The sequence below is a fragment of the Scyliorhinus torazame genome, chromosome 1 (genome assembly GCF_047496885.1).
Source record: "Scyliorhinus torazame isolate Kashiwa2021f chromosome 1, sScyTor2.1, whole genome shotgun sequence".
NCBI lineage: Eukaryota > Metazoa > Chordata > Chondrichthyes > Carcharhiniformes > Scyliorhinidae > Scyliorhinus > Scyliorhinus torazame.
Window position 1 is genome coordinate 298,558,244 of NC_092707.1, and position 24,834 is coordinate 298,583,077.

The 24,834-nt window shown below is 44.6% G+C and overlaps 1 protein-coding gene across 2 annotated transcripts in view; it reads right to left on the bottom strand.

Moving 5' to 3' along the window:
- The window catches only part of cnksr3 (cnksr family member 3), a 156,668-nt gene that overhangs the window by 15,145 nt on the left and 116,689 nt on the right, over positions 1–24,834 (bottom strand). For both annotated transcript variants that reach the window (XM_072507725.1, XM_072507719.1), the window contains exons 7-10: positions 18,668–18,727; positions 14,620–14,688; positions 10,254–10,400; positions 9,415–9,539 (exon numbers count right to left, since the gene is read on the bottom strand). In XM_072507725.1, coding sequence (XP_072363826.1) covers positions 9,415–9,539; positions 10,254–10,400; positions 14,620–14,688; positions 18,668–18,727 — 401 coding nt within the window. The remainder of the gene's footprint in view (positions 1–9,414; positions 9,540–10,253; positions 10,401–14,619; positions 14,689–18,667; positions 18,728–24,834) is intronic.

Genomic DNA, 24,834 nt, shown 5'->3' on the forward strand with positions numbered 1-24,834 from the left:
GGCATAGGGAGGCAAGAATAAGGGAAGTTAACACGTGGCTGAAAGAGTGGTGTGGGAAAGAGGAGTTCCTTTTCATGGGACACTGGCATCAGTTTTGGGACAGGGGGGACCTATACCGTTGGGATGGTCTCCACCTGAACCGAGCTGGAACCAGTGTTCGGGCGAAAAGAGTAAATAGGGTGGTCAATAGGACTTTAAACTAGAGATGGGGGGGGGGGGGGGGGGGGGGGGGGGGGGGAAAGAGAGAGAAGGGAAAGTCAGGGAACCTTGAGGTGAAGTAATCAGTGGGGAGCGTAGCTGCTTAGGAATACAAAAAAGCACGAAAAGACAAAATTCAGGAGAGGTTACGATAGTCCCAATCCCACAAAATATGACACAGTGTATGGAAAGGCTCAGTAAACCAAGGTCCACCACACTAAGAAAACAAAAAGGGATGGTCAATAGAGAATTGAAGGTGCTATATTTAAATGCGCGCAGTGTACAGAACAAGGTAGATGAGCTTGTGGCCCAGATTGTGACTGGCAGGTATGATGTGGTAGGCATCACAGAGACGTGGTTGCAGGGGGTTCAGGACTGGCATTTAAACATCCAGGGATTCACAACCTATCGAAAAGACAGAGGTGGGCAGAGGGGGCGGGGTTGCCTTGTTAATTAGGAATGAAATTAAATCAATAGCACTAAACGACATAGGGTCAGATGATGTGGAGTCTGTGTGGGTAGAGTTGAGGAACCACAAAGGCAAAAAAACGATAATGGGAGTTATGTACAGGCCTCCTAACAGTGGTCAGGACCGGGGGCACAAAATGCACCACGAAATAGAAAGTGCATGTCAGAAAGGCAAGGTCACAGTGATCATGGGGGACTTCAATAAGCAGGTGGACTGGGTAAATAATGCTGCCAGTGGACCCAAGGAAAGGGAATTCATTGAATGTTTACAGGAGGACTTTTTGGAACAGCTTGTGATGGAGCCCAGGAGGGAACAGGCCATTCTGGACTTAGTGTTATGTAATGAGCCAGACTTGATTAAAGATCTTAAAGTAAGGGAACACTTAGGAGGCAGTGATCATAATATGGTAGAATTCAATCTCCAATTTGAAAGAAAGAAGGTAGAATCAGATGTAAAGGTGTTACAGTTAAATAAAGGTAACTACAGGGGCATGAGGGAGGAACTGACGAAAATCGACTGGGAGCAGAGCCTAGTGGGAAAGACAGTAGAACAGCAATGGCAGGAGTTTCTGGGAGTAATTGAGGACACAGTACAGAGGTTCATCCCAAAGAAAAGAAAGGTTATCAGAGGGGGGATTAGGCAGCCATGGCTGACACAGGAAGTTAGGGAATGCATCAAAGCAAAAGAGAAAGCCTATAATGTGGCAAAGAGTAGTGGGAAGTCAGAAGATTGGGAAGGCTAGAAAAACAAACCGAGGATAACAAAGAGAGAAATAAGGAAAGAGAGGATCAAATATGAAGGTAGGCTAGCTAGTAACATTAGGAATGTTAGACCAAGGAGAGCCAATGGATGTTATCTATCTTAACTTCCAAAAGGCCTTTGATAAGGTGCCTCACGGGAGACTGTTGAGTAAAATAAGGGCCCATGGTATTCGAGGCAAGGTACTAACATGGATTGACGATTGGCTGTCAGGCAGAAGGCAGAGAGTTGGGATAAAAGGTTCTTTTTCAGAATGGCAACCGGTGACGAGTGGTGTCCCGCAGGGTTCAGTGTTGGGGCCACAGCTGTTCTCTTTATATATTAACGAGCTAGATGACGGGACTGGGGGCATTCTGGCTAAGTTTGCCGATGATACAAAGATAGGTGATGGGGCAGGTAGTATGGAGGAGGTGGGGAGGCTGCAGAAAGATTTAGACAGTGTTTAGACAGTTTAGGAGAGTGGTCCAAGAAATGGCTGATGAAATTCAACGTGGGCAAGTGCGAGGTCTTGCACTTTGGAAAAAAGAATAGAGGCATGGACTATTTTCTAAACGGTGACAAAATTCATAGTGCTGAAGTGCAAAGGGACTTGGGAGTCCTAGTCCAGGATTCTCTAAAGGTAAACTTGCAGGTTGAGTCCGTAATTAAGAAAGCAAATGCAATGTTGTCATTTATCTCAAGAGGCTTGGAACATAAAAGCAGGGATGTACTTCTGAAGCTTTATAAAGCATTAGTTAGGCCCCATTTAGAATACTGTGAGCAATTTTGGGCCCCACACCTCAGGAAGGACATACTGGCACTGGAGTGGGTCCAGCGGAGATTCACACGGATGATCCCAGGAATGGTAGGCCTAACATACGATGAACGTCTGAGGATCCTGGGATTATATTCATTGGAGTTCAGGAGGTTGAGGGGAGATCTAATAGAAACTTACAAGACAATGAATGGCTTAGATAAGGTGGACGTAGGGAAGTTGTTTCCATTAGCAGGGGAGACTTGGACCCGGGGGCACAGCCTTAGAATAAAAGGGAGTCACTTTAGAACAGAGATGAGGAGAAATTTCTTCAGCCAGAGAGTGGTGGGTTTGTGGAATTCATTGCCATAGAGGGCGGTGGAGGCCGGGATGTTGAGTGTCTTTAAGACAGAAGTTGATAAATTCTTGATTTCTAGAGGAATTAAGGGCTATGGAGAGAGCACGGGTAAATGGAGTTGAAATCAGCCATGATTGAATGGTGGAGCGGACTCGATGGGCCGAATGGTCTTACTTCCGCTCCTATGTCTTATGGTCTTAACACTGTATTTCACCATCAGAAAAGTTGAAGACATAGCATCGGCAAACCCCCCCTCCAAATCTATGACTTTTCTTCTTTGTGTAGCTTTGCTCAAACACCATTTTCAAACATCAGAAAATATGTTTACTTCCCAATAATACTCAAAATAGCATTGCAAGCAGGAACCATAGAATCAGAGCATCATGTCTCTGCCAATCCTCTGATAGGGTATTCCAATTCTTTGGTAGGGCAATCCAATTATTTCCATCCCCCCAGCTCATTCTCCATAAATTATGCAGACTTCCACTCTTCAACTATTTATAGAATCCTCCTTACTTCTGAACTTTTGTTTTTGTTCTTCTGGCTAAAATGTATTACTTCACAATTTTTTTTTAGATTAAATGTAATCTTCAGGTGTCTGATCATTTCACCAATTTATGTGCAAGTATTCTATGATTCTATGTCCTGAGTCTGTTAATATTTTCCCCATTGTTAACAGAATCAAAATGTAGTAATCTGCAAATTTTGCAATTATGCCATATGAGCCCAAGCCATTGGAAAGGACAGTGGTCCAACTACAGACCCCTGGGAACATTACTGCACACTTCCAGTTTGTATAACAACTGTTCGTCACTACTCTTTGCTTCCCTTCACTTAGCTAAGTCTATCTGCATAACCACGATCCCTTTGTTCGGATGAGTTTTAATTTTGCTAACAAGTCTATTGAGGAACTTGGCCATGTATATTTTGAAAGTCCAACACCAACTCAACAGCCCCCTTGGCTACTTCATCAAATTTTATCAAGTTTGTTCAACATGATTGAGTTTATAACAATTTTGTGCAGACTTTCATTTATTAGCCTATACTTAAGTGGCAATTAATATTGAATGGAATTTTGTGTCTCTAAATATTTTTCCACCATTTCCGTTAGGTTGACTGGCCTGTAATTATTGGGTTTATCACCCTCCTCTTCGTTTGTGCAATCCACCTGGGCCAGATGCCTTTGCAAATCTCTGAAATTAACTGGAGGAGGACTAAGTATTTTTGATTCTTTATTGTCCCTTTCCATAATTATTATAAACCTGATAATATGATCACGGAATACGGAAGCATGCTCCAATTCACCCACCAGGGTTGGATCGGGAACAGACTCCTTCGGCATTGGGCTGGAAACATACTGATAAAGAAAGTGGTGTGCCTATTTCAGGAGTTCCTACATATCTTTGCGCATTACACTCCCCTATCCCAGTCCACATTAGGATAATTTAAATGCACCATTATGCACCTTTTTGCAATTCGTCTGCAAATTTGCTCCTCTATCTTTTCCCACTATTTTGTAGGCTGTACTATACACCCAATTGCATATGTTCTTCTCTTCTTTCTAACTAAATACACTGTCTTCAGGTCTTCAACTATACCATTATTGTCCAGTACTGCATTGTTTTCTGATCAATACAGTCAACATCATCCCCCTCCTCTCCTTTTTTCCCTCTGCTATCTTCCGTGACTACCTTGTGACTTGGAATATTAAGTTCTGAAATTTCCCCTCAAGTCAGATCTCGGTTATGAGCGCTATGTCAGTCTCACGTTGTGACTTGTTCCTCCAAATGTTTTCATGCTTATGTAATAATGCAAACGATCACCAAATCTATCGTGCGCTGCCTCTCATTTAACTTTCTCAGCGTCTGGTACCCAACTCCCCATTCCTTTACCATTCTTTACTCTCTTGCTAGTTACCTCCTCCAGTCACCTGCAGTTTGTTTTACCTCTCCAATGTTTCATTCTGGTCCCCCCCACCCTCCCCGCCAAACAACTCTAAACAATCCCCAATTGCACAAAATAACTTCGCTGCGAGGCCATTGGCTCTAGCTCCGTTGCGGTACAACTCATTCAGCCCGAGCAGGTCCCTATTTCAGCTCAAGCCATATTGCCAAGAGCTAATGATCAAACCCCATTAACAGGGCCCAACAGATTGCACATCGAAATGCAAAACCTAGCTTGCTGCGGTTGGAATCCCAAAGAGTGAAGTTTAGAAGTGTCACAAGAAAGTTAAAAAAAAGATTTCCAGACTTATGGGTTAAAAAAATAAGTGGCGGGCCCAAAAAAGGGGATGGCTCATCAGCAAAAAGAGGGGGGGGGGGCAATGAGCCCCCCAACTAGGCTGATCACCTGGAATGTTCGAGGGTTAAATGGGCCGGTCAAGAGGGCACATGTGTTCGCGTATTTTAGGGGACTGAAGGCGAACGCGGTAATGTTGCAGGAAACACACCTTGGAGTAAATGACCAGATTAGATTGAGGAAAGGCTGGGTCAGTCAGGTCTTTCACTGGGGACTAGACTCAAAGACTAGAGGGGTTGAGATCCTGATCAATGAGCGGGTGGTGTTTGAGGCAGGTAGAATAGTCTCGGATGTGGGAGGTCGGTACATTATGGTCAGTGGGAAACTGGAGGGGGTGCAGATGGTATTAGTAAATGTGTATGTGCCAAATTGGGATGATGGGGAGTTTAGAAAGAGGATGCTGGGGAAGATATCGGACCTGGGGTCGCACAGGTTGGTCATGGGCAGGGACTTCAACACAGTTACTGACTCTGGCTTGGATCGGTCGAGCTAGAAAACGGGCAAGGTGCCAGCAATGGCAAAGGGACTAAAAGGTTTCATGAAGCAGATGGGGGGGGGTGGATCCATGGAGATTTGGGCAGCCGAGGGTGAAGGAGTTCTCCTTCTACTCACACGTGCATAAAGTGTACTCCCGGATTGATTTCTTTATTTTGAGCAGGGCCTTACTGGCAGAGGTGGTGGACACGGGGTACTCGGCGATCACAATCTCAGACCATGCTCCGCACTGGGTTGACCTGCAGGTTAGTAAAGACAGTAACCAGCGCCTGCACTGGAGGTTGGATGTGGGACTTTTGGCTGACGAAGGGGTGTGTGGGCGGCTGAGGAAATGTATTCAGAACTACCTGGAGGTCAACGACACGGGGGAAACTTTCAGCAGCGGTGGTCTGGGAAGCACGGAAGGCGGTGGTCAGAAGATGGCTGATCTCTATATGCCAAGAGGGAGAAGATGGACAGGGCAGAGACGGACCGACTGGTTAAGGAGATGCTACAGATCGATAGGACGTATGCGGAGACTCCAGAGGCAGGCTTTTAAGGGAATGGCGGAGGCTGCAGGTGGAGATCGGCTTGTTAACCACAGGGAGGGCGGTGGAGCAGCTGAGAAAGGCAAGGGGGGCGATCTATGAGCTTGGAGAGAATGCCAGCAGAATGCTTGCACAGCAGCTTAGAAAGAGGGAGGCAGCCAGGGAGATAGGGAAAGTAAATAACGGGGATGGGAACCTGGTTGGATATTCAGCAGGGGTGAATAAGGCATTTAGGGGATGAGGCACTTCTCGGAGGGGCTGAATTTCCCAAAAGGTGGACGGGGAGCTGGTAGAAGGGCTGGGGGCCCCGATCGGGTTGGAAGAGATAGTGGAGAGTCTGAAGGCCATGCAGTCGGGTAAAGCCCCGGGGCCGGACGGGTAGCCAGTGGAGTTTTATAAAACGTTCTCTGGGATATTAGGGCCGGTGGTGATGAGGATGTTCAATGAGGCAAGGGAGAGAAAGGTGCTGTCCCAGACGATGTCACAGGCCATGATTTCACGGATTCTGAAGCGGGACAAGAACCTAAACTGTGGGGGTCCTACAGGCCGATATCCCTTTGAATGTGGATGCTAAATTGCTGGCCAAAATTTTGTCCTCAAGGATTGAGGATTGTGTTCCGGACGTTATTGGGAGGACCAGATGGGGTGTGTTAAGGGTAGGCAGCTGGTGGTCAATGTAACTAGGTTGTGAAACGTGATCATGATGTCCCCGGAAGGTAGGGAGGTGGAGGTAGTGATCGCAATGGATGCAGAAAAGGCTTTTAATCAGGTAGAATGGGGTTATCTGTGGGAGATACTGGGACGGTTCAGATTTGGGCGGGGCTTTATTGACTGGGTCAGGTTGCTGTATCAGGCTCCTGTGGCAAGCAAGCGGACGAATAGGACAATATTGGACTATTTTAGACTGCACCGGGGGACGAGACGGGGATGCCCCCTCTCCCCACTCTTGTTTGTGCTAGCTGTAGAGCCGTTGGGACCGACTGCCTAAATTAAATCTGGCCCGACTAGTAGACCAAATGAAGGATGATTTACGGAGATGGGACGCGCTTCCGTTGACACTGGCTGGGAGGGTGCAGACGGTGAAGATGATGGTCATCCTGAGATTCCAGTTTGTATTTCAGCGTCTCCCCATCTTTATTCCACGGTCCTTTTTTAAGGACAGCACAGTAGCATTGTGGATAGCACAATTGCTTCACAGCTCCAGGGTCCCAGGTTTGATTCTGGCTTGGGTCACTGTCTGTGCGGAGTCTGCACATCCTCCCAGTGTGTGCGTGGGTTTCCTCCGGGTGCTCCGGTTTCCTCCCACAGTCCAAAGATGTGCAGGTTAGGTGGATTGGCCATGATAAATTGCCCCAAGTGTCCAAAATTTCCCTTAGTATTGGGTGGGGTTAATGGGTTATGGGGATAGGGTGGTGGTGTTGACCTTGGGTAGGGTGCTCTTTCTAAGTGCCAGTGCAGACTCGATGGGCCGAATGGCCTCCTTCTGCACTGTAAATTCTATGATAAAAATTCTATGATAAACGGATCAACAAAGTGATCACTGGCTTCGTTTGGGCGGGCAAGACCCTGCGAGTAAGGAAGGTCATGCTTGAGCGGAGTCGGGGAGAGGGTGGGCGTTGCCAAATTTTAGTAACTATTACTGGGCAGCTAATATAGCCATGATCAGGAAGTGGGTGGTGGGGGAGGCGTTGGCATGGGAGCGTATGGAGGCAGCTTCATGCAAGGGCACCAGTCTGGGGGCGTTGGTAACTGTGCCTCTGCCCTTCCCGCCGGCACGGTACTGTGGTGGTGGCGGCCCTGAGAGTCTGGGGGCAATGGAGGAGACATCTGGGAGCAGTGATACCATCGGTCTGGTCCCCAATCTGTAATAATCACTGGTATGCACCGGGAAGTATAGATGGGGGTTCCGGATATGGCGGAGAGCAGGGATTGAAAGGGTGGGGGATATGTTTATAAGAGGGGAGCTTTCCGAGTATGGAGGGTGCTGGGGGAGAAGTTTGGGTTGGTGAGGGGAAACAAATTCAGGTATCTACAGGTGTCAACCTTCCCACTCCTACCGCTAAGGGGGATTCAGGACAGGGTAGTTTCCGGAGGGTGAGTAGGAGAAGGGAGCATCTCTGACATTTACAAGGAACTTATGGGGTCAGAGGAGATGCAGACCGAGGAGCTGAAGCGCAAGTGGAAGGAGGAGCTGAGAGGAGAGATAGAGGATGGTCTATGGGCAGACGCGTTTAGAGTCAACGCGTCCACAACATGTGCCAGGCTCAGCCTGATACAATTCAAGGTCGTCCATCGGGCTCACATGACAGTGGCCCGGATGAGCAGATTCTTTGGGATGGAAGACGGGTGTGCAAAATGTGCAGGAGGACCAGTGAACCATGTCTACATTTTCTGGGCATGTCTGAAGCTTAGGGGATTTTGGCAGGGGTTTGCAGATGTCATGTCCACGGTGTTAAAAACAAGGGTGGCATTGAGTCCAGAGGTGGCAATTTTTGGGGTGTCGGAAGACCCAGGAATCTAGGAGAAGAGGCAGACGTTCTAGCCTTTGCTTTCCTGGTAGCCCAGAGACGGATACTATTAACTTGGAGGGACTCAAAGCCCCTGAAGTCGGAGACCTGGCTATCGGACATGGCTAGCTTTCTCTGTTTGGAGAAAATCAAGTTCCCCTTGAGAGGGTCACAGTTAGGGTTCACCCGGAGGTGGCAACCGTTCGTCGACTTCATCGTGGAATATTAATCGTCAGCAAAAAGGGGGGGGGTTAGTTTAGCTTCGAGCAGGGGGTTAATAAAGGTGGGACCTGTAAGGGAGGGAGACGGCTTTTGCACTATGTTTATAGTTTCATGTACATTGTTGTTGTTACAATACCAAAAATACCTCAATAAAATGTTTATTAAAAAAAAAAATAAGTAAACTGTTTTGTGCAGCATGCGCTGTAATAGAACTACACGGTTACAAAGCTCATCCCAAAGAAGACACACCACGTTTTGGAGGAGTCAGGGTGATTGGAGTGAAAACAAACAATGAGTGACCCAAGAGTTCCATCAATGAAGTACGCAAAGTGTAACATTTATCACTGAAAGACGCGGAAGCAACAGGGAAGAGAGGAGAGCAAAACAAAAACTAACGTCACAAAAGTTGCTTCAAATTGCCCTTTTTAAATTATCTAGCATATTTTTCATGCGTGAACGAGTTCTTTCCCAGTCATGGCATATTGTTCTTATTCACTACTGCACTAGCAGGCGAAGGTTACAGGATACATTTTGTCCAACTTTCCTTTCTTGCTTGCAGGCTACAGTAAATGGAAAGGATTGAATTCAAATCCAAGTCAGGTTTTCCCTCCATGATTCAGTCAGTAGTGTTTTTTAACCATGATAACCATTTAATTGGTAGCATCTGACTTTTGCAACATGGTAGTTAGTACTAGTGTATACTTTCTCATGGCCATTCCAAATTCACCCCAAATGCTCAGCTTCAAATGTGAAATATTTATTCTGTGTGGCTCCATTACAGTTTTGTGTGTCAGCTTTAATGATACAAGAAACCTTTTGTTCTGACATTTCATGTTTTTTTTTCATACCGCGGAGTATATGGAACAGCTGGTGGTGGTGGGATGTATAAATCCTTAATAGCAGGTTTTTCTTTCTTCTGCGTCATCTCCATGGTGCTGGCCGTTGATGGAGTTGCAGTTTGTGAAGGGCTGGTCTGGAGAGAAAAACAAAGCAGTGAAAAACTACTTAAAGGCAAGACTGGGTTTATGTGTGGCAAGGAGGGGAAAGCGAGATAGAAGCAGACGTGGTTAAAGGAGATCAGGGCCATGGGGCTTGTTCTATGTCAGTTCCTGATTGAATGTCAGCCAAGAATAGGAAATATTTCACAACCTCCTCCACATCTGTGGGACAGCTTTAAACTCGCCCTTTTCTTCAGAACAATTCAAGATTTCTAAAAGTTGCTGCTGTTGATTATAATTTGAAATTTAATTAATTTTAATCATAAAACATTTTCTATACTGCACTCTTGGACTAAAGACAAAACTGCATTGCCCAAAAGGTTCAGATACTAGATGATTTTTCTGAGGGTGGGGGAGGGGGGAAAAGAGAGAATCACATTGCTGTAGCATCTGTCTTAAGTAGAAATAAACCCCCCCTCCCCACACCCAAGCTCAAGTAAAGAACAAATTTGAATTGTGTTTTTTGTTACTTTAGGATGTCCTGAAACACTCCACAGCCACTGAACTGCATTTCAGTGGTAATATGGAAAATGCAGGAAGCCAGTTGTTGCACATTAGCAGAGTCCCACAAACAGCAATGCAAAGATGACTAGACCAACACTTAGAGCAATATTAAGGACAAGCATTTGCACTTGTGAATACTACCATTGAGAATGGATCTGCAAACTCTCAAGACACATATTAATTACCTGCACAACTGGTGGTTTCCAGCGCATGTTCTTCAGAGGAGCAGGGGCAAAATTGCACGTGCTTGCTGGCCGTTTTTTCAACAAAAGCACCACACCTTCAGGATCTTCACGAAGCTTTGCAACAAGATTTTTCAACTGCCATCCAACCTTTTAACACAAAGTTGCTTTAAATTGATTCAAGCCAATTCCATAAGAACCCGTAAACATTTAGTCCAATTATCCAAAAACATAAAAAATGGTACTCTATCAAAACTGGATGGAACGGTTAAATAGTGCTGTGTGAATTACTAGAAATTTATTAGCTCCATTTATTTTGCAATACATTTCTTGTATTATTTCATTCGACAAAGTCATGCTTGGTTAAGCTGATGCCACCATCTCAGACTGCTGCCATCAAGGCTACAGATATCAGTGTTCAAAGGGGCTTGCAAGATATTAAACCAATGCTGCAATCCATGCTCCAACACATTAAGATTGCGAAAGTGGGCACAAACCTGCTTTTCTCACTCAGAATGACAGAATTCATTCTCCCACCACTGCCACTCTGCCTGTGCCCTTGTTGATGCCAGCGAGCCCACACTGCTTCTGTAGTCTGTACAGCTGTGGGAGTACCTGAATAGCATTCTGTAGGAGCACTGGGAGAGGCATACGCACATGGAAGCCGAGCTCAGAGAATGCACAATGGTGATTAAAGGCATGGTCGCACACGAGTTGGATGCTGAGAGAGTGGAATCCCTTTTCATTTCAGTACATCTCGAGAGTTGACATGTGGCACCAGCAAAGTGATGTGCATGCAGTTAAGGGCATTCACCACTATAAAGAAATCCAGCAATCCTTGGGAAGACATTCTCACTCTGCATACTTCTCTTGCAAGATCACAAATTATCATAATCAGCTCTCCTGGAATACAGAGCCTCAATAACCTCTTTTATGCAACTGTGGATGGCAAACTAGGAGATGTTGCAAATAATTTCCAGCTTGAGCCTTGAAGGAGGCAAACATATAAAAGGCAGAATATATCACCTTCAGTCACTAGCAATGCCATCCCTGCCCTGAGGTTTCCATAGTGGTTGCCTCGGGCAGTAGATTTCAGGAAGGACATTTTTCGTGAAGCAGAGATATTTGACACTCCTTTTTCATTCGATATGGGCCAGCATTTGTTGCCAATCTCAAATTGCCCTTAAGATGGGGCTGGTGAGCTGCCATCTTGAATCACTGTCGTGCATGTGGTGTCGATACACCCACAGTACTGTTAGGAAGGGAGTTCCAGGACTATGATCCAGCGACAGTGAAGGAACGCTGACACAGCTCCTGGTCAGGATGATGTATGGCTTGGAAGGGAACTTGCAGTTGGTGTTTCTCAGTATTTGCCAGCCTGGTCCTAGGTAATAGCAGTTACAAGTTTGGAAGCTGCTGCAGTGTTAGTGCCTGCTGCTACCACAGTGCACCAGTGGTGGAGGGTGCAAATGGATCAAGCAGGTTTATCTTGATGTCGTCATGCTTCTTGAATGTTGTTGGAGCTGCACTCGCCATGACAAGTGAAAGGTACTCGATTACACCTTGACTTGTGCCTTGTAGACACACTTTAGGGATTCAGGTGGCAAGTTAATTCAAAATTCCCAGTCTCTTGACCTGCTCTTGTAGCCACAGTATTTAGTCCAGTTTCTGGTCAATGAACCCCCAGAATGTTGATAACGGGGGATTCAGCAGTGACAATATTGTTGAATATCAGGGTGGGGGGATCGTGGTGGGGGTTAGTTAAATATTCTCTTCTTGGAGATGGTCATTCCCTGGCACTTGCATGGCACAATGTTACTTGTCATGTACCAGCCCACGCCTGAATGCTGTCCAGGTTTTGCTCCATAAGGACACTCTCTGCTTCAGTATCTGAGGAATCTCGTATGGCACTGAACACTATGCAATTATCAGTAAACAATGTCCACTCCTGACCTTATGATGGAAGGAAGACCACCGATGAAGCAGTTGAAGAGCACTGGGCCTGGGACACTACCCTGAAGGACACTTGACGTAATGTCTTGGGACGGAGATGATTGGCCTTCAACAACCACAGTTATCTTCCTTTGTGCGAGGTATGGCTCCAACCAGTGGAGAACTTGCCCCGATTCCCATTGCCTTCAAATTTTGCTAGGTCTCCTGCATGCCACACTTCGTCAAATGCTGCCTTAATGTCAAGGGCAGTTATTCTCACCTCGCCTTTGTTGCCAAGGTTCAAGTAGAAAGTTGTTCCCTGAACATTCTGGGCAAATATAGGTTTCCACCAAGAGCCCTTCTTTCCCTCCCATGCCCACTTCCTCTTTGGTCTTCCAGCAACATGACTGTTCTTGTGACTCTGTGCATTCCCTGACATGCTGTGGTCCAAGGGGCTTCCTATCACGGCACTCATGTCCGCGAGCAAGTGGTTATGCAAAATCCTTGCAGTCAGGCTAAAGACATTCAGCACATGCCACACCACTTATAGACTTTAGCAACTTGAAAAAAATTCTGAAAGCCATCAATAGAAATCAATCAGGGGCCGAGATGATCACTCACATAGTACTGTTTGGGATGATGGGGTGGTCCCTCTTGTTGCTGAATGTATGTTCAGCTGTACGAGGTTAAGAAAGGGCATGAGCTAAAGCATTCAGCTCCAAAATGGCAGTGCAGATAGAAGTCACAATCGACCTGTTCAGCATACTTCCAGTGGATGTTCCCTGCAAGTGCTAATGCCTTTGGCTAAGGCATCCGGTGAGGTGAGCATCAGAAATATGTGCCCATATGCACAGCAGATGCCATTTGAGGCAAAACAGTTCTCAGTGCTGAAAAGCCAGGCACGGCAGAACCACATTTTGCAGTCACAAGTTCATGTCACAACACCGCATTCATACATAACTGCTCCCAAGCTGGACTTTGCTTGCACCACACAAGTCATTTGGATAGCTTGCATCTCAATAGGAGCAGTACAAGTCCAAGGGAAAATACAAACTTTCGTAGTGGAGTAGAAGTATTCCCATGCAAACATTCTAAACCTCGGTTTAGCATGGCACTGAGGACCTGGGTTCGATCCCAGCCCCGGGTCACTGTCAGAGCGAAGTTTGCACATTCTCCCGGTGTCTGCATGGGCCTCACCTCCACAACCCAAAAAGGTGCAGTATAGATGGATTGGCCACTCTAAATTGCCCCTTAATCGGAAAAAAATAATTGGGTACTCTAAATTTACAAAACAAACAAGAAAGAAAATAGAGCTCAGATGAGCACAAGAGTTAAATTGATTTATGTGCATCCAGGTGTCCATTTCCCACTTCTTTGCTGTGTGAATAAGTGAGCTCTACAGGCAACAGAGGTTGATGCTGCTGAGGCCACTCTGCACCCACTCTGCTTAAATTTCTTAAGCCTTAAACAAAGCGAGAGAGATTACTGACAAGCAAATCAGAAGTTAATTTAGGGCTTCAACTTCCCTTCATCTCTTTCCTCAGCCCCATCCCTTTATCTAGCTCAGCAGCCGAATTGCTGTCCGAAGCTCAGTTATTTCAGTTCAGGTCAAGAACTAAACCATGGACAATCCTGGTCAATATCGTCATTTACGTGAGACGCTATTTCCCCACCGCATTAATAAACACTGCTTTTCCCACCATCACCGTCAGTGGGATAAACACTGCTTTTGCCACCATCACCGTGAGTGGAATAAACACTGCTTTTGCCATCATTACAGTGAGTGGAATAAACACTGCTTTTACCACCATCAGTGGAGCGTTTACTCTTTTTTGTAAAATGTTTGTTAAGCAGATACTTAAGGTTGCCAATGAATAGCTCAAGTGACAGCATCTACGTTTGTGCTTGTAATGCAAAGCCTGGCATGTTCAGGCTGCCTGAAGTTTAATGAGGCAACTTCCTACACGATTGAGGATAATTAAAAGATTAAGTAACCTAATATTGTCAGTGAGGAGACATCAGCAGCCTGATCTCCACTTTGCCTCCCTCCGCAATAACACATTTCGCAAAAACTCAATACTTGTTTTTAAATAAAACCTGTGCAACAGAAACAAGCCTGCAGGATGGCATAGGGCTCATTAATAGGTTAAGGTCACCCATTGTACAAGAGATAGGGTGGAATTTTAAACAACCCACTCTGAAATTAAAAGGAGACCTGTGCTTTGGATCTTATTCACCACATTCTAATGCTATGCCAACAGAGAAAACACTGCAACCTATAGAAGAATGAATTATTCAGGCCCACGGCATCCCTCAGACCCAATGATAAACTGCAGATGCAAGAGTTTGCAAAAGTAACCTTAAATGTGGATCCATTCATCTGTTAACAGTTTCAATGCATCTAAATAAATGTTTCAATTATCTATTTAGTACTCACCACAGTCTGCTGATTCACCTGAATAACCTCATCACCCGCATGAATTTTGTGCGATCGATCAGCTGGCGACTGCAAAACAGAGAAGGAAAAATATTAAAAACAAACCCCCATAAATGACTGACAACTTGATGCAGCCACAAAAATTCCAAAGACTGTTGACATGCCAGAATTCTCATGTCCTCTTTCTAGGCTTAACTTGACTGATCTGCAGCTAATTTCTTCACAATGATTAGTTTAAAGACAAATGGATGCAAGCCAGATCATAGCAATTCAGACTTTATCCTGTTAATGTCAATGTAAGCTACTGTTTAGGCTCATTGATACCAATGAGAGGTTTCAAGCTGGAGAGAATAGTTTATATCCTGTTATGCTGGAGTTGTGCAACCAGATAGCCTTTACAAATCTTCAATTTCAGAACTGAACACTTGCTGTTTCAGAGTTTAAAACTTTAAATGAGAGGATTCAAGAATGCTGAATAAGCTTCAATTCCCCCAGATAGCTTAATTGATTTTGATGTCAAAGAAGTCAGCTGTTCAATTGCAATAAATAGTTAAGAGCCAGACTAATTTACAGCTGCATTTAATTTCTAACACTGCTGACATTTTTGTGATAAGCTGAGAGCAGTGTCAGTGAGGCCTGGCATCAGGACCCACTGACACTCCTCCCCCACCTTACTTTACAAAAGGTCTGAACTATCGGCTTGGAAAAAGGAACAAGAAACAAAGGCAGTTTACATAAAGGCCTAGGAGCCACATGCATGGCTGTATGGAGAGAAAGCTCCTGGGTTCAATTCCCAGTCTACACGGTTTAAACAATCTCAATTGGCAGGCAGTAGAGATACTGCATTTGGATCAAGTGCCCAGTTTATGAAGGATTGGGGTGCTGAAAGATAGGGTTAGTGCTCATGATTGCGATTTTAAGCTTCTTATATTTGCTAAAGCAAATCTTTTTCACAATGATTAGTTTAAAGACAAATGAATGCGAGCCAGATCATAGCTCAAGCAAGGCTTCGAAGAGGAGGACAAGGGAAATTCTTCAAAGACACCCTGAAGGCTAACCGCAAACAATGCAACATGGACGTTAACATCTGGGAGGCCCTTGCTCAGAGGAGACCTACTTGGAGGAACCTCCTGATTGAAAGGACACAATTCTTCAAGGACATCCAACGGCAAGAGGAGACCCGGAAAAAGAGATTGAGAAAGGAATACCAGCGGTCCAGAGTCCAATGACCGAACTCACCTCCTGGAAACACCTTCCAAGTGTGCGGTCGAAGATGTGGCTCTAGGATTGGGCTCAACCCACTGAACCCATGACCAGTGGTGGACAAATCATACTCGTTAGCGAATGATCACTGAAGATGTTCGTTGGAAGTACACTTCTGGATATTACCCTCAGTGTCAGAAAGAAAGAGAGCACCACAAATGGCTACATGGCTTTTTTTTCTCCATTTTATAAACTAAAAAGATGATATTCTCAAACCCATTTCGAGGCTGCATTTTCTACACAACCCTTCGGGCAGTCCCCCCATTGGCCAGTGGTGGGATCTTCTGGTCCCAACGTAGTCAACGGGGTTTCCTGATGAATGCACCCCTCGCTGCCAGGAAACCCAGGCTGGGGGTGCGCTATCGGCAGACCACAAGATCATGCCGGCGTGAACGGCTGGAAAGTTCTGACCTTTGTCAAAAATAGAATTTGAAAAAACTGGATAGGTGCTATATATTTAATAATTAGAAAAACTGGAGATTGCCAAGCACACTAAATAAGTTGTTTAACATTCAGTCCAGACAGGGTATTGTTTTCAACAAATTGCAGTCACTGCTGCAATGTGAAGCTTTAAAAGCAGCTAGTTTTTGCTTCAACGTTACTGGATTACAGTCTTCCTCCTGGCCAAGAAACAACAATGGGATCAATTACAATAAAACCTGTACATGGTTTCAGATTCTGCAGCTTAAGGACAGGAAGAATTCCTGGCTCAGCGAGAACATCTGGGTTGGGATCATGAGCACAAAAGATGCAAATTGTTGAGCACAAAAGATGCAAATTGTAGAGACAACAGACAAAGACAGAAGCATCGCTGCAGCACCTTTGTATGTTCGTAAAAACTCATCCATCCACAGGAATAAGTTTAACCAGCACTTAAAACAATTCAACACTGATTTCAGCCAGGGGACCCACCTTGCTTCCTCCTTAAACAAAATGTACATTCATGTCGACCAGGCAGATGAAATTATCAGACTGACCAAGCAGACAAAACATTATAGGCTAAGTAGAATAACTAATCTTGAAATAATTGGTGCTGCTATTGAACACCCAGAAGAGAAAACCATATACACACCAATTGCATTTGAGCAGTAAACAAACTGTCCTTTTCTGTCAATTTAAAATCAAAGTCTGCATTTATTTGTACTACAACACCAGGGGAGGACCTCCTGCACATTTAGAGATGCTGTGTCAGGGTCAGTGTGGGAGATGCTTTTAAGTGCAGTTCCACTTTCAGCATAATTGCTGAATAATGCATTTTTTGCAAGTTGCCATCTTAGAACGATTTCCTTTACAGCGATAGGCCTTATTTTGGAGCTTTATTCATGGAGAGTTTTATTTGAGGGAAAGGCTTCCAAATTACTAAGTAAAGCAATAAGGTTTTTCAAATATTATTCCTGTAGAGAATACAAGATGCCATGGAGCAACAGGAAGATACTTTATCCCCAACAACCTCACAGAGAAATTTTTTTAAATTCAAATCGTAAACTGGTAGTGGAGGTGAGCTGGGGCCTATTAGGGACAAAGAAAGTGACGCATGCTTAATGATGCAGGATAAAGCTAGAATACTTAATGATTACTTTCTTGCTTTTTGACCAAGCTTTTGGCTATCTGCCATTATACCTCTTTATGGTGCTCTGTCATATTTTGTTTCATAATGGTTCTGCGAAGCACCTGGTGAAGGCACTGCATAAATATACAGTGAGGTATATCCCTCAGTGCTGTGGTAATAATGGTAATCATGTAATAAGCAGCCTGTGAATTACCCAATTGTACAGGCAGGTATAATTTCAGATCTCAGCTTAATATTTCTTCATGGATACATGGTGTACATTCTAATATTAACAAAGTTGCTTCAATAATCTTTATTACCCAACCAAGATTCATCCGCGCTTTAGTGACTGTGGATGTGCACTACAGGACTGGAGTGGCGAATGTCGTTCAAATTTTCAAAGGAAGAAAGCATTAAATTGAGTAATTAAAGGCCAGTTAGCTTAACATCTCTAAGTGGGAAAATTTTAGAATCTTCAATTAAGGATGAAGCTATCAAAAATAGAAACTTAGAAAATGTATGGCACAGAAAGACCCCATTGGATCACCTTGGTGTTTAAACGCATCCATCACCTTTTAATCCAATCTCAATTACCTCCAACGGCCTTAGATTGGCCCCCACACCCACCCTCCTGCCCTGCACAGCTCTGACCAGTCTCTTCTTGTGCACGTGCCCCATACCCATCCGTTCCCGGCTTTCAGCACTTGAATTACTTCTTTAAAGGCCTGCACCTCCCCTTCTTGATAAAGACCCATTCAGCTAATCATGTTTTGGATATCATCCCTAGCCTTTGGCTCAGTACTCAATTTTAAACTTTTTAAGCTTGGAATATTTTTCCTGTTGAAAGCTCTGTGTAAAGCGCTTGCTTGAATAATTTTTATTTCACTTGTGATATAAGGTCATGTTTAGCCATAAGACAAAGATGGCACAACATAGATCCAAACTTTTCTCGATCAAGTTAATTTATAGGATTTTTCACAAGTAGAAATATTCAGTAAACTAATTTATAAATGTGTTACAAAGTAGTATTGTCCTGAAAATACGGACTGAAATATGCAAGCTAGATTTTTATTGATGCATGCACAGTTAAAAGGATACACTAGTGCTCACTTTTACCGCAGATACAGTACAAGAATAACAGCTACATGCCTCAACGGCACATGTATGTTCCTAGTCGAAAACCCAGAATCACAGATTTACCAGCTAAAGCTGGATTTAAAAAAGTTTCTTACTCACATTTTCTGTTGTACCAGTTACAACATGTAATCCATCGTAGGTTGACTTAATATACATGCCCTAGAAAAAAAGAACTATAATCAATTAGAAAATATTATTAAAAAGAGCAATGTCATTTGAATACAATTATCCCATTTACTTGACTCATTGACTTAGTTCCGAAATATTGTTCCCACATTCGGAATTTAATATTGCGTTTTCAGGCTTACAAAATTTCAAAGGTAAAAATCTCAAATAGATGCTTTTATCCACTGAGGAAGGGAGGAAATATAACTGCCAGTAATAAATAAACAAATTAACTCTACTTGTATTGGTCAATATTTATCTGCAACAATATGAACGTTGGGGTGTACAATTTTAAATTGATTTACAGGACACGGGCTTTGCTGGCGAGGCCAGCATTTATTGCCCATCCTTAAATTCTCTCAATAAGCTGATGGCGAGCTGCCTTCATGAACTGTTGCAGTCCAAGTGGGGTAGGTACACCCACTGTGCTATTAGGGAAGGAGTTCCAAGATTTTGACCCAATGACAGTGAAGGAATGGCGATACATTTCCAAGTCCGGATGGAGAATATCTTCTTGGGAGGGGAATCTCCAGTTGATAGGTTTCCCAGTTATTGCTGCTCTTGTCCATCTAGATGGTAGTGGCCATGGGTTTGGAAGGTGCTGTCGAAGGAGCCTTGGTGAGTTCCCACTGTGCATCTTGTAGATGGTACACACAGCTACTGCTGTGTGTCGGTGGTAGAGGGAGTGAATCTTTGTGGATGTGGTGCCAATCAAGTAGACTCTGTTCAGGATGTGTCAAACTCTTTTAAAAATTCTTTTGGGGCAATTTAGCGTCGCCAATCCACCTACCCTGCACATCTTTGGTTGTAGGGGTGAGACCCACGCAGATACGGCGAGAATGTGCAAATTCCACACGGACAGTGACCCAGGGCTGGGATCAAACCCGGGTCCTCAAGTGCTGTGATGCAGCAGTGATAACCATTGCTCTACCGTGCCGCCCTTGTGTCAAGCCTCGAGTGCTGTTGGAGCTGTATGCATCCAGACAAGTGGAGAGCATTCCATCACATTTCTGACCTGTGCCGTGTAAGTGTTGGACAGGTTTTGGGGAGTCAGGTGGGGGTTACTTGCCACAGGATTCCCAGCCTCTGAGTTGCTCTTATAGCCAGTATTTAGATGGTTAGTCCAGTTCAGTTTCTGGTCAATGATAACCTCCAGGTTGTTGATGGTGAAGGATTCAGCGATGGTAAAGCCATTGAATGTCAAGGGCTGATGGTTAGGGAATGTTACTTGCCATTTGTCAGCCCAAGCCCAAATACTGTCAAGTCTTGCTGCATTTGGACATGGACTGCTTCAGTATCGGAGTAGTCACAAATACTACTCAACATTGTGTAATCATCACAGTGAACATCTTCCCTTCTACCTTATTTTAAAAAAATAATCTTAAGAATACCCAATTATTTTTTTTCCCCAATTAAAAGGCAATTTAGCGTAGCCAATCCACCTAACCTGCACATCGGAGTTGTGGGGGTGAACCCCACAGACATGGGGAGAATGCTCAAACTCCACACGGACAGTGACCCAGGGCCGGGATTCGAACCCGGGTCCTCAGCGCCGCAGTCCCAGTGCTAACCACTGCGCCACATGCTGCCCCTCACTTCTACCTTATGATGGAAGGAAGGCCATTGATGCAAGTGGCTGAAGATGGTCAGGTCTAAGACACTACACCCTGAAGAACTCCTGCAGCGACATGCTGGAACTGAGATGATTGATCTGTAACTACCACAACCATCTTCCTTTGTTAGCTACTACCACAACCATCTTCCTTTGTTAGCTACAACACCACCACCCCCCCCCCCCCCCACCCCCTTGCCAGGTATGACACCACCCAGCGGAGGGTTTTCCTCTTGATTCCCATTGACTCGTTTTTCTTGGGCTCCTTGATGCCACATGCTGTCAAATTCTGCCTTGATGTCAAGGACAGGCACTCTCATCTCGCCTCTGGATTCAGTTCTTGTATCCATGTTTGAGCCAAGGCTGTAATGATGTCAGGAGTCGAGTGACCTGGTTATGGGTTCCCTTAGAATCTACTGCAGACCCAGTCTAGCAGCTATGTCCTTTAGGACTCTGCCAGCTCAGTGTGCTGGTGCTACCAAACCATTCTTGGTGATGGGACATTAAAGTCCCCCATGCAGGGTACGTTTTGTACCCTTGTCACCTTCAGCGCTTCCTCCAAGTGGTATTCACCATGATCCATCAGCTGAGGGGAGTGCGTTACATGGGAATCAGCAGGTGGTTACCTTGCCCCGATGCCATGATCCTGGCTCATTATTCATTCACGCCCAATGCCCTTTTCCCCCTAATCATCTCCATAGCCCTTTATGTCATTGGCATTTAGAAATCTGTTGATCTCTGCTTTAAACATACGCAATAACTGAGCTTCCACAGCCCTCTGGGGTAGAGAATTCCAAAGATTCACAGCCCTCTTGCGTTTCAGATAGTTGCCCTTTATTCTGTCATTAAGACTTCCGCTGGACCAATGCATTTTTTTTTTTTTTTTTTTTTTCATTGCAGCCACTACCGTTCTCTTTTGATCCATAAAGTCCTGGTTATTTAATTTCTCCTATATCCAACCAATCCCAGCACTTCCTTATGTTCAGCCGCCTCTCCCTCCTTTCAACAGCACAAAACCAAAACATTTGGTTACTGGGTTACGGGCATAGGGTGGAGGCGTGGGTTTAAGTAAGGTGCTCTTTCCAAGGGCCGGTGCAGACTTGATGGGCCGAATGGCCTCCATCTGCACTGTAAATTCTATGATTCTGATTCCTACTTCCCTTCTAAAAAAAAGAAGAGTATTATTGGGCTTGAGACATTAACTTTTGTTCTCTCTCCACAGATAGTGCCAGACCTGCTGGGTTTTTCCAGCACAACGGAATATAAAATTATACCCTAAAGTAAACAGGATATGGCAAAAATTCAGCCCCAAAGTTCTGCTGCTGTAAAAAAGGCACACGGCTAAATTTATGATTCACGGAGTATCTAACTAAATTACTGTATATAATCATTTTACATGAATTTAGCAGCCAAAGAAAAATCTCCTTTTTGCTGCTGTGAGGACATGGATTTCTTGAGTGCTCTGTTGGTGATGACACAAGCAAAATATTTCTCCGCTGCTACAAGCAGATCAGAAAATGATTTACGACCAGCAAGCAGAACAAAGTATTAAACCAAAGCTTGAATTTTGCTCCTTTGGAGAAGATTGTGAAGTTGTAAAAAGATTGTCAGTGATTAGCTTCGAATGCTCCTTCCATCACTGTTACCATCTTCATTCTAGCCTATGGGCTGGTTGATCCCTTACAGCTGGAAAGTTCCTGGAGAGTCCCAGAACGCAATCATGACACCATCTTCCAGTAGCTACACCTATCCCACTGAATGTCCACACAGAATTCAGAGCCAGAGGTTTGGTTTCCAACACTGGTACTGTCGGGAGCGGGTTTTAAACCTTGCAATGAACTTGGGGGTGAAAATGTAACCAAGAGATAGAAAGGGAGCATGAATGCTTCCTGATTCACCCTGAAGGGTTCTAATTTTAAGATAATGCACCCCTCCCCTATCCCCAGTTCTGGAGTTTCCCCACCAGATGAAGTAGTTCCTCCCTTTCTGCCATATCAATTCTCAAAATCATAACATGGTATTTCGATCTGTCCCTTCCATACCCAAGATAACACTAGCCTAATGCAACCTGCATTTTAACCACCTGGTGTATTGCTCAAGTGGCACATCCTTTCTTTTCTTAAATGGTCATTATACTGGAACCTCTCCTTGCACCAATCTTCCATCCATGTATTTGCTTTCCTGAACTGTTTATTTTAGATTTATTGTCACGTGTACCGAGATACAGTGAAAAGTATTGTTTGACATACAGTCGAGGCAGATCGTTCCATACATGAAAGACATAGGATATACAATAAATACACAGACAGACATTGGGTGACATTGTGTAGTGCTTCACAGTTGAGAATATGCGTGGAAACATCAGTTCAGTCCATAAGAGGGTCATTCAGGAGTCTGGTACAGAGGGGGAAGCTGTCTTTGAATCTGTTAGCATCCATGCTCCCTTTCTATCTCTCGGTTATATTTTCACCTCTGTGCTCTCAGACTTTTGTTTCTTCTGCCTGATGGAAAAACAACACTGAAGAAGCTCAACACCATCCAGGATAAAGCAGCTCGCTTCATTGGCACCCCTTACATAAACATTCACTCCCTCCACCACTGACTCACAGGAGCAGTAAGTGTATATCATCTACAAGATGCACTGCTGGAACTCACCAAGGCTCCTTAGGCAGCACCTACCAAACTCACGACCACTACCATCTAGAAGGAAAAGGACAACAGATACCTGGGAAATCCACCACCTGGAAGTTCCCCACCAAACCACACACCATATATCTGTTTCTTCATTGTCACTTGGTCAAAATTCTGGAACTTCCTTCTAACAGCACTGTGGGTGTACCTATACCACATGGACTGTAGCGGTTCAAGAAGGCAGCTCACCACCACCTTCAAGGGAAATTAGGAAAAGATAACAAATGCGGTCTTAGCCAGCGAAGCCCACATCCTGTAAAAACAAATAATAATGAAAACAACATCCATGATCCTAGGGTATAAATTTTGTACCTAGGTCTATACCTGCATCTTTCATGTAGCTAGAGTAAACCATCAAGCTCTTCTCAGTTTCTTTGTGTGTCAGACTGTCACTAATTCATACTTCAGCTCAATGAAAGAGCTGAAAATGATTCCAGATGCACATTTCTCATTGGTGTTGTCATCTGGAACAGGCAGTGCCCACAAATTCCTAAATTCTGCAGTATTACCATTATCTTCTCTGCATTTAATTATTTAACAGCTATTTATTGATTGTTGATGCTGATTTAGCCTTAATACCAAATTATGCTCAAATGCATTTTGGTTCACTGTTGCTTCTGTTTTTCAGTTCAGCATACCGAACTTTTGACATTCTATTTACTCGTTCATTTTTTGCCCTGGTCTTTTAGGTTATAATTGTTCTGAAGCTGATTAGGTCCTTAAATATATGAAATATTCAGGCACAAATACATAATTGAACATTTAGCATTGGACCGAAGAATAAATGTTTCTTCACTTGCTTCTTCACTCTGACAAGTGTCTTTATTTATTTAGGGCGTGATTCAACTAATGGGAACAAAGTTCCATAGCGAGCGCATTGAGCCGCATGTTTCCCAGTGCTCGCAGCGCCGAGAAACACGTGGCTATACAATGCCACTCGCATTAAAGAAGGGGCCTTAGCAGGAAATGTGCGGCCGAGGCACCTTGGCACGGCCAACCTGGCGGTGCTCCTGCCAGCTGGCAGTGCTACCGGGGCACCTTGGCAGGGCCAAGCTGACACCCAAGTGGCACTGCCTGGGTGCCCAGGTGGCACCAGCAATGCTAGGGTGCCAACCTGGCCAAAGGGCATGCACCCGAAGGCCTCCGATCCCCTGGGAGACCCCCACGGGTGCTGTTCCATCTGGTCCCCATTTGTGGGGACCAGAGCTGAACGGCACTCACCCGAGGTCTCCAAGAAGAAGGGGTTAGATACCAATGCCTCGGTTACCTTGGGAAATTAGCTGTCTTGCTTGAATATGCAAATTAGCTAAGACGTGATCCGCTCATAATGGGCAGGTTTTACATTGCAACATCTCTACCGATCACGTTAGATCGCGCAAGGCATTGAGAGCTGGGTAGATCCTGGGAGCGGGGTCTCGGCTTTTAATCGGCAATGCTGTGCCACGGCGAGCTGGTTTTCGGGCGTAGTGTGGCCATTGGATTGCGTCCTTCGTTTCAGCCTTGTCGCCACGGATTCACCCACAAATAATTTTGACTAGCACTGCTGTCTTATGGTGCCGAGGACCTGGGTTTGATCCTGGCCCAGGGTCACTGTCCGTGAGGATTCTGCATAATCTCCCCGTGTCTGCGGGGTCTCACCCCTCAAAAGATGTGGTGGGGTAGGTGAATTGGCCACGCTAAATTGCCCTTTAATTGGAAAAAGAAATTGGGTACTTAAAAAATTTAAAAAGTATACATTTTTTTAATGAATCTTTCCTCCAATACATGTAAGTGTTCCAATCTCCACTTAACTGATTTA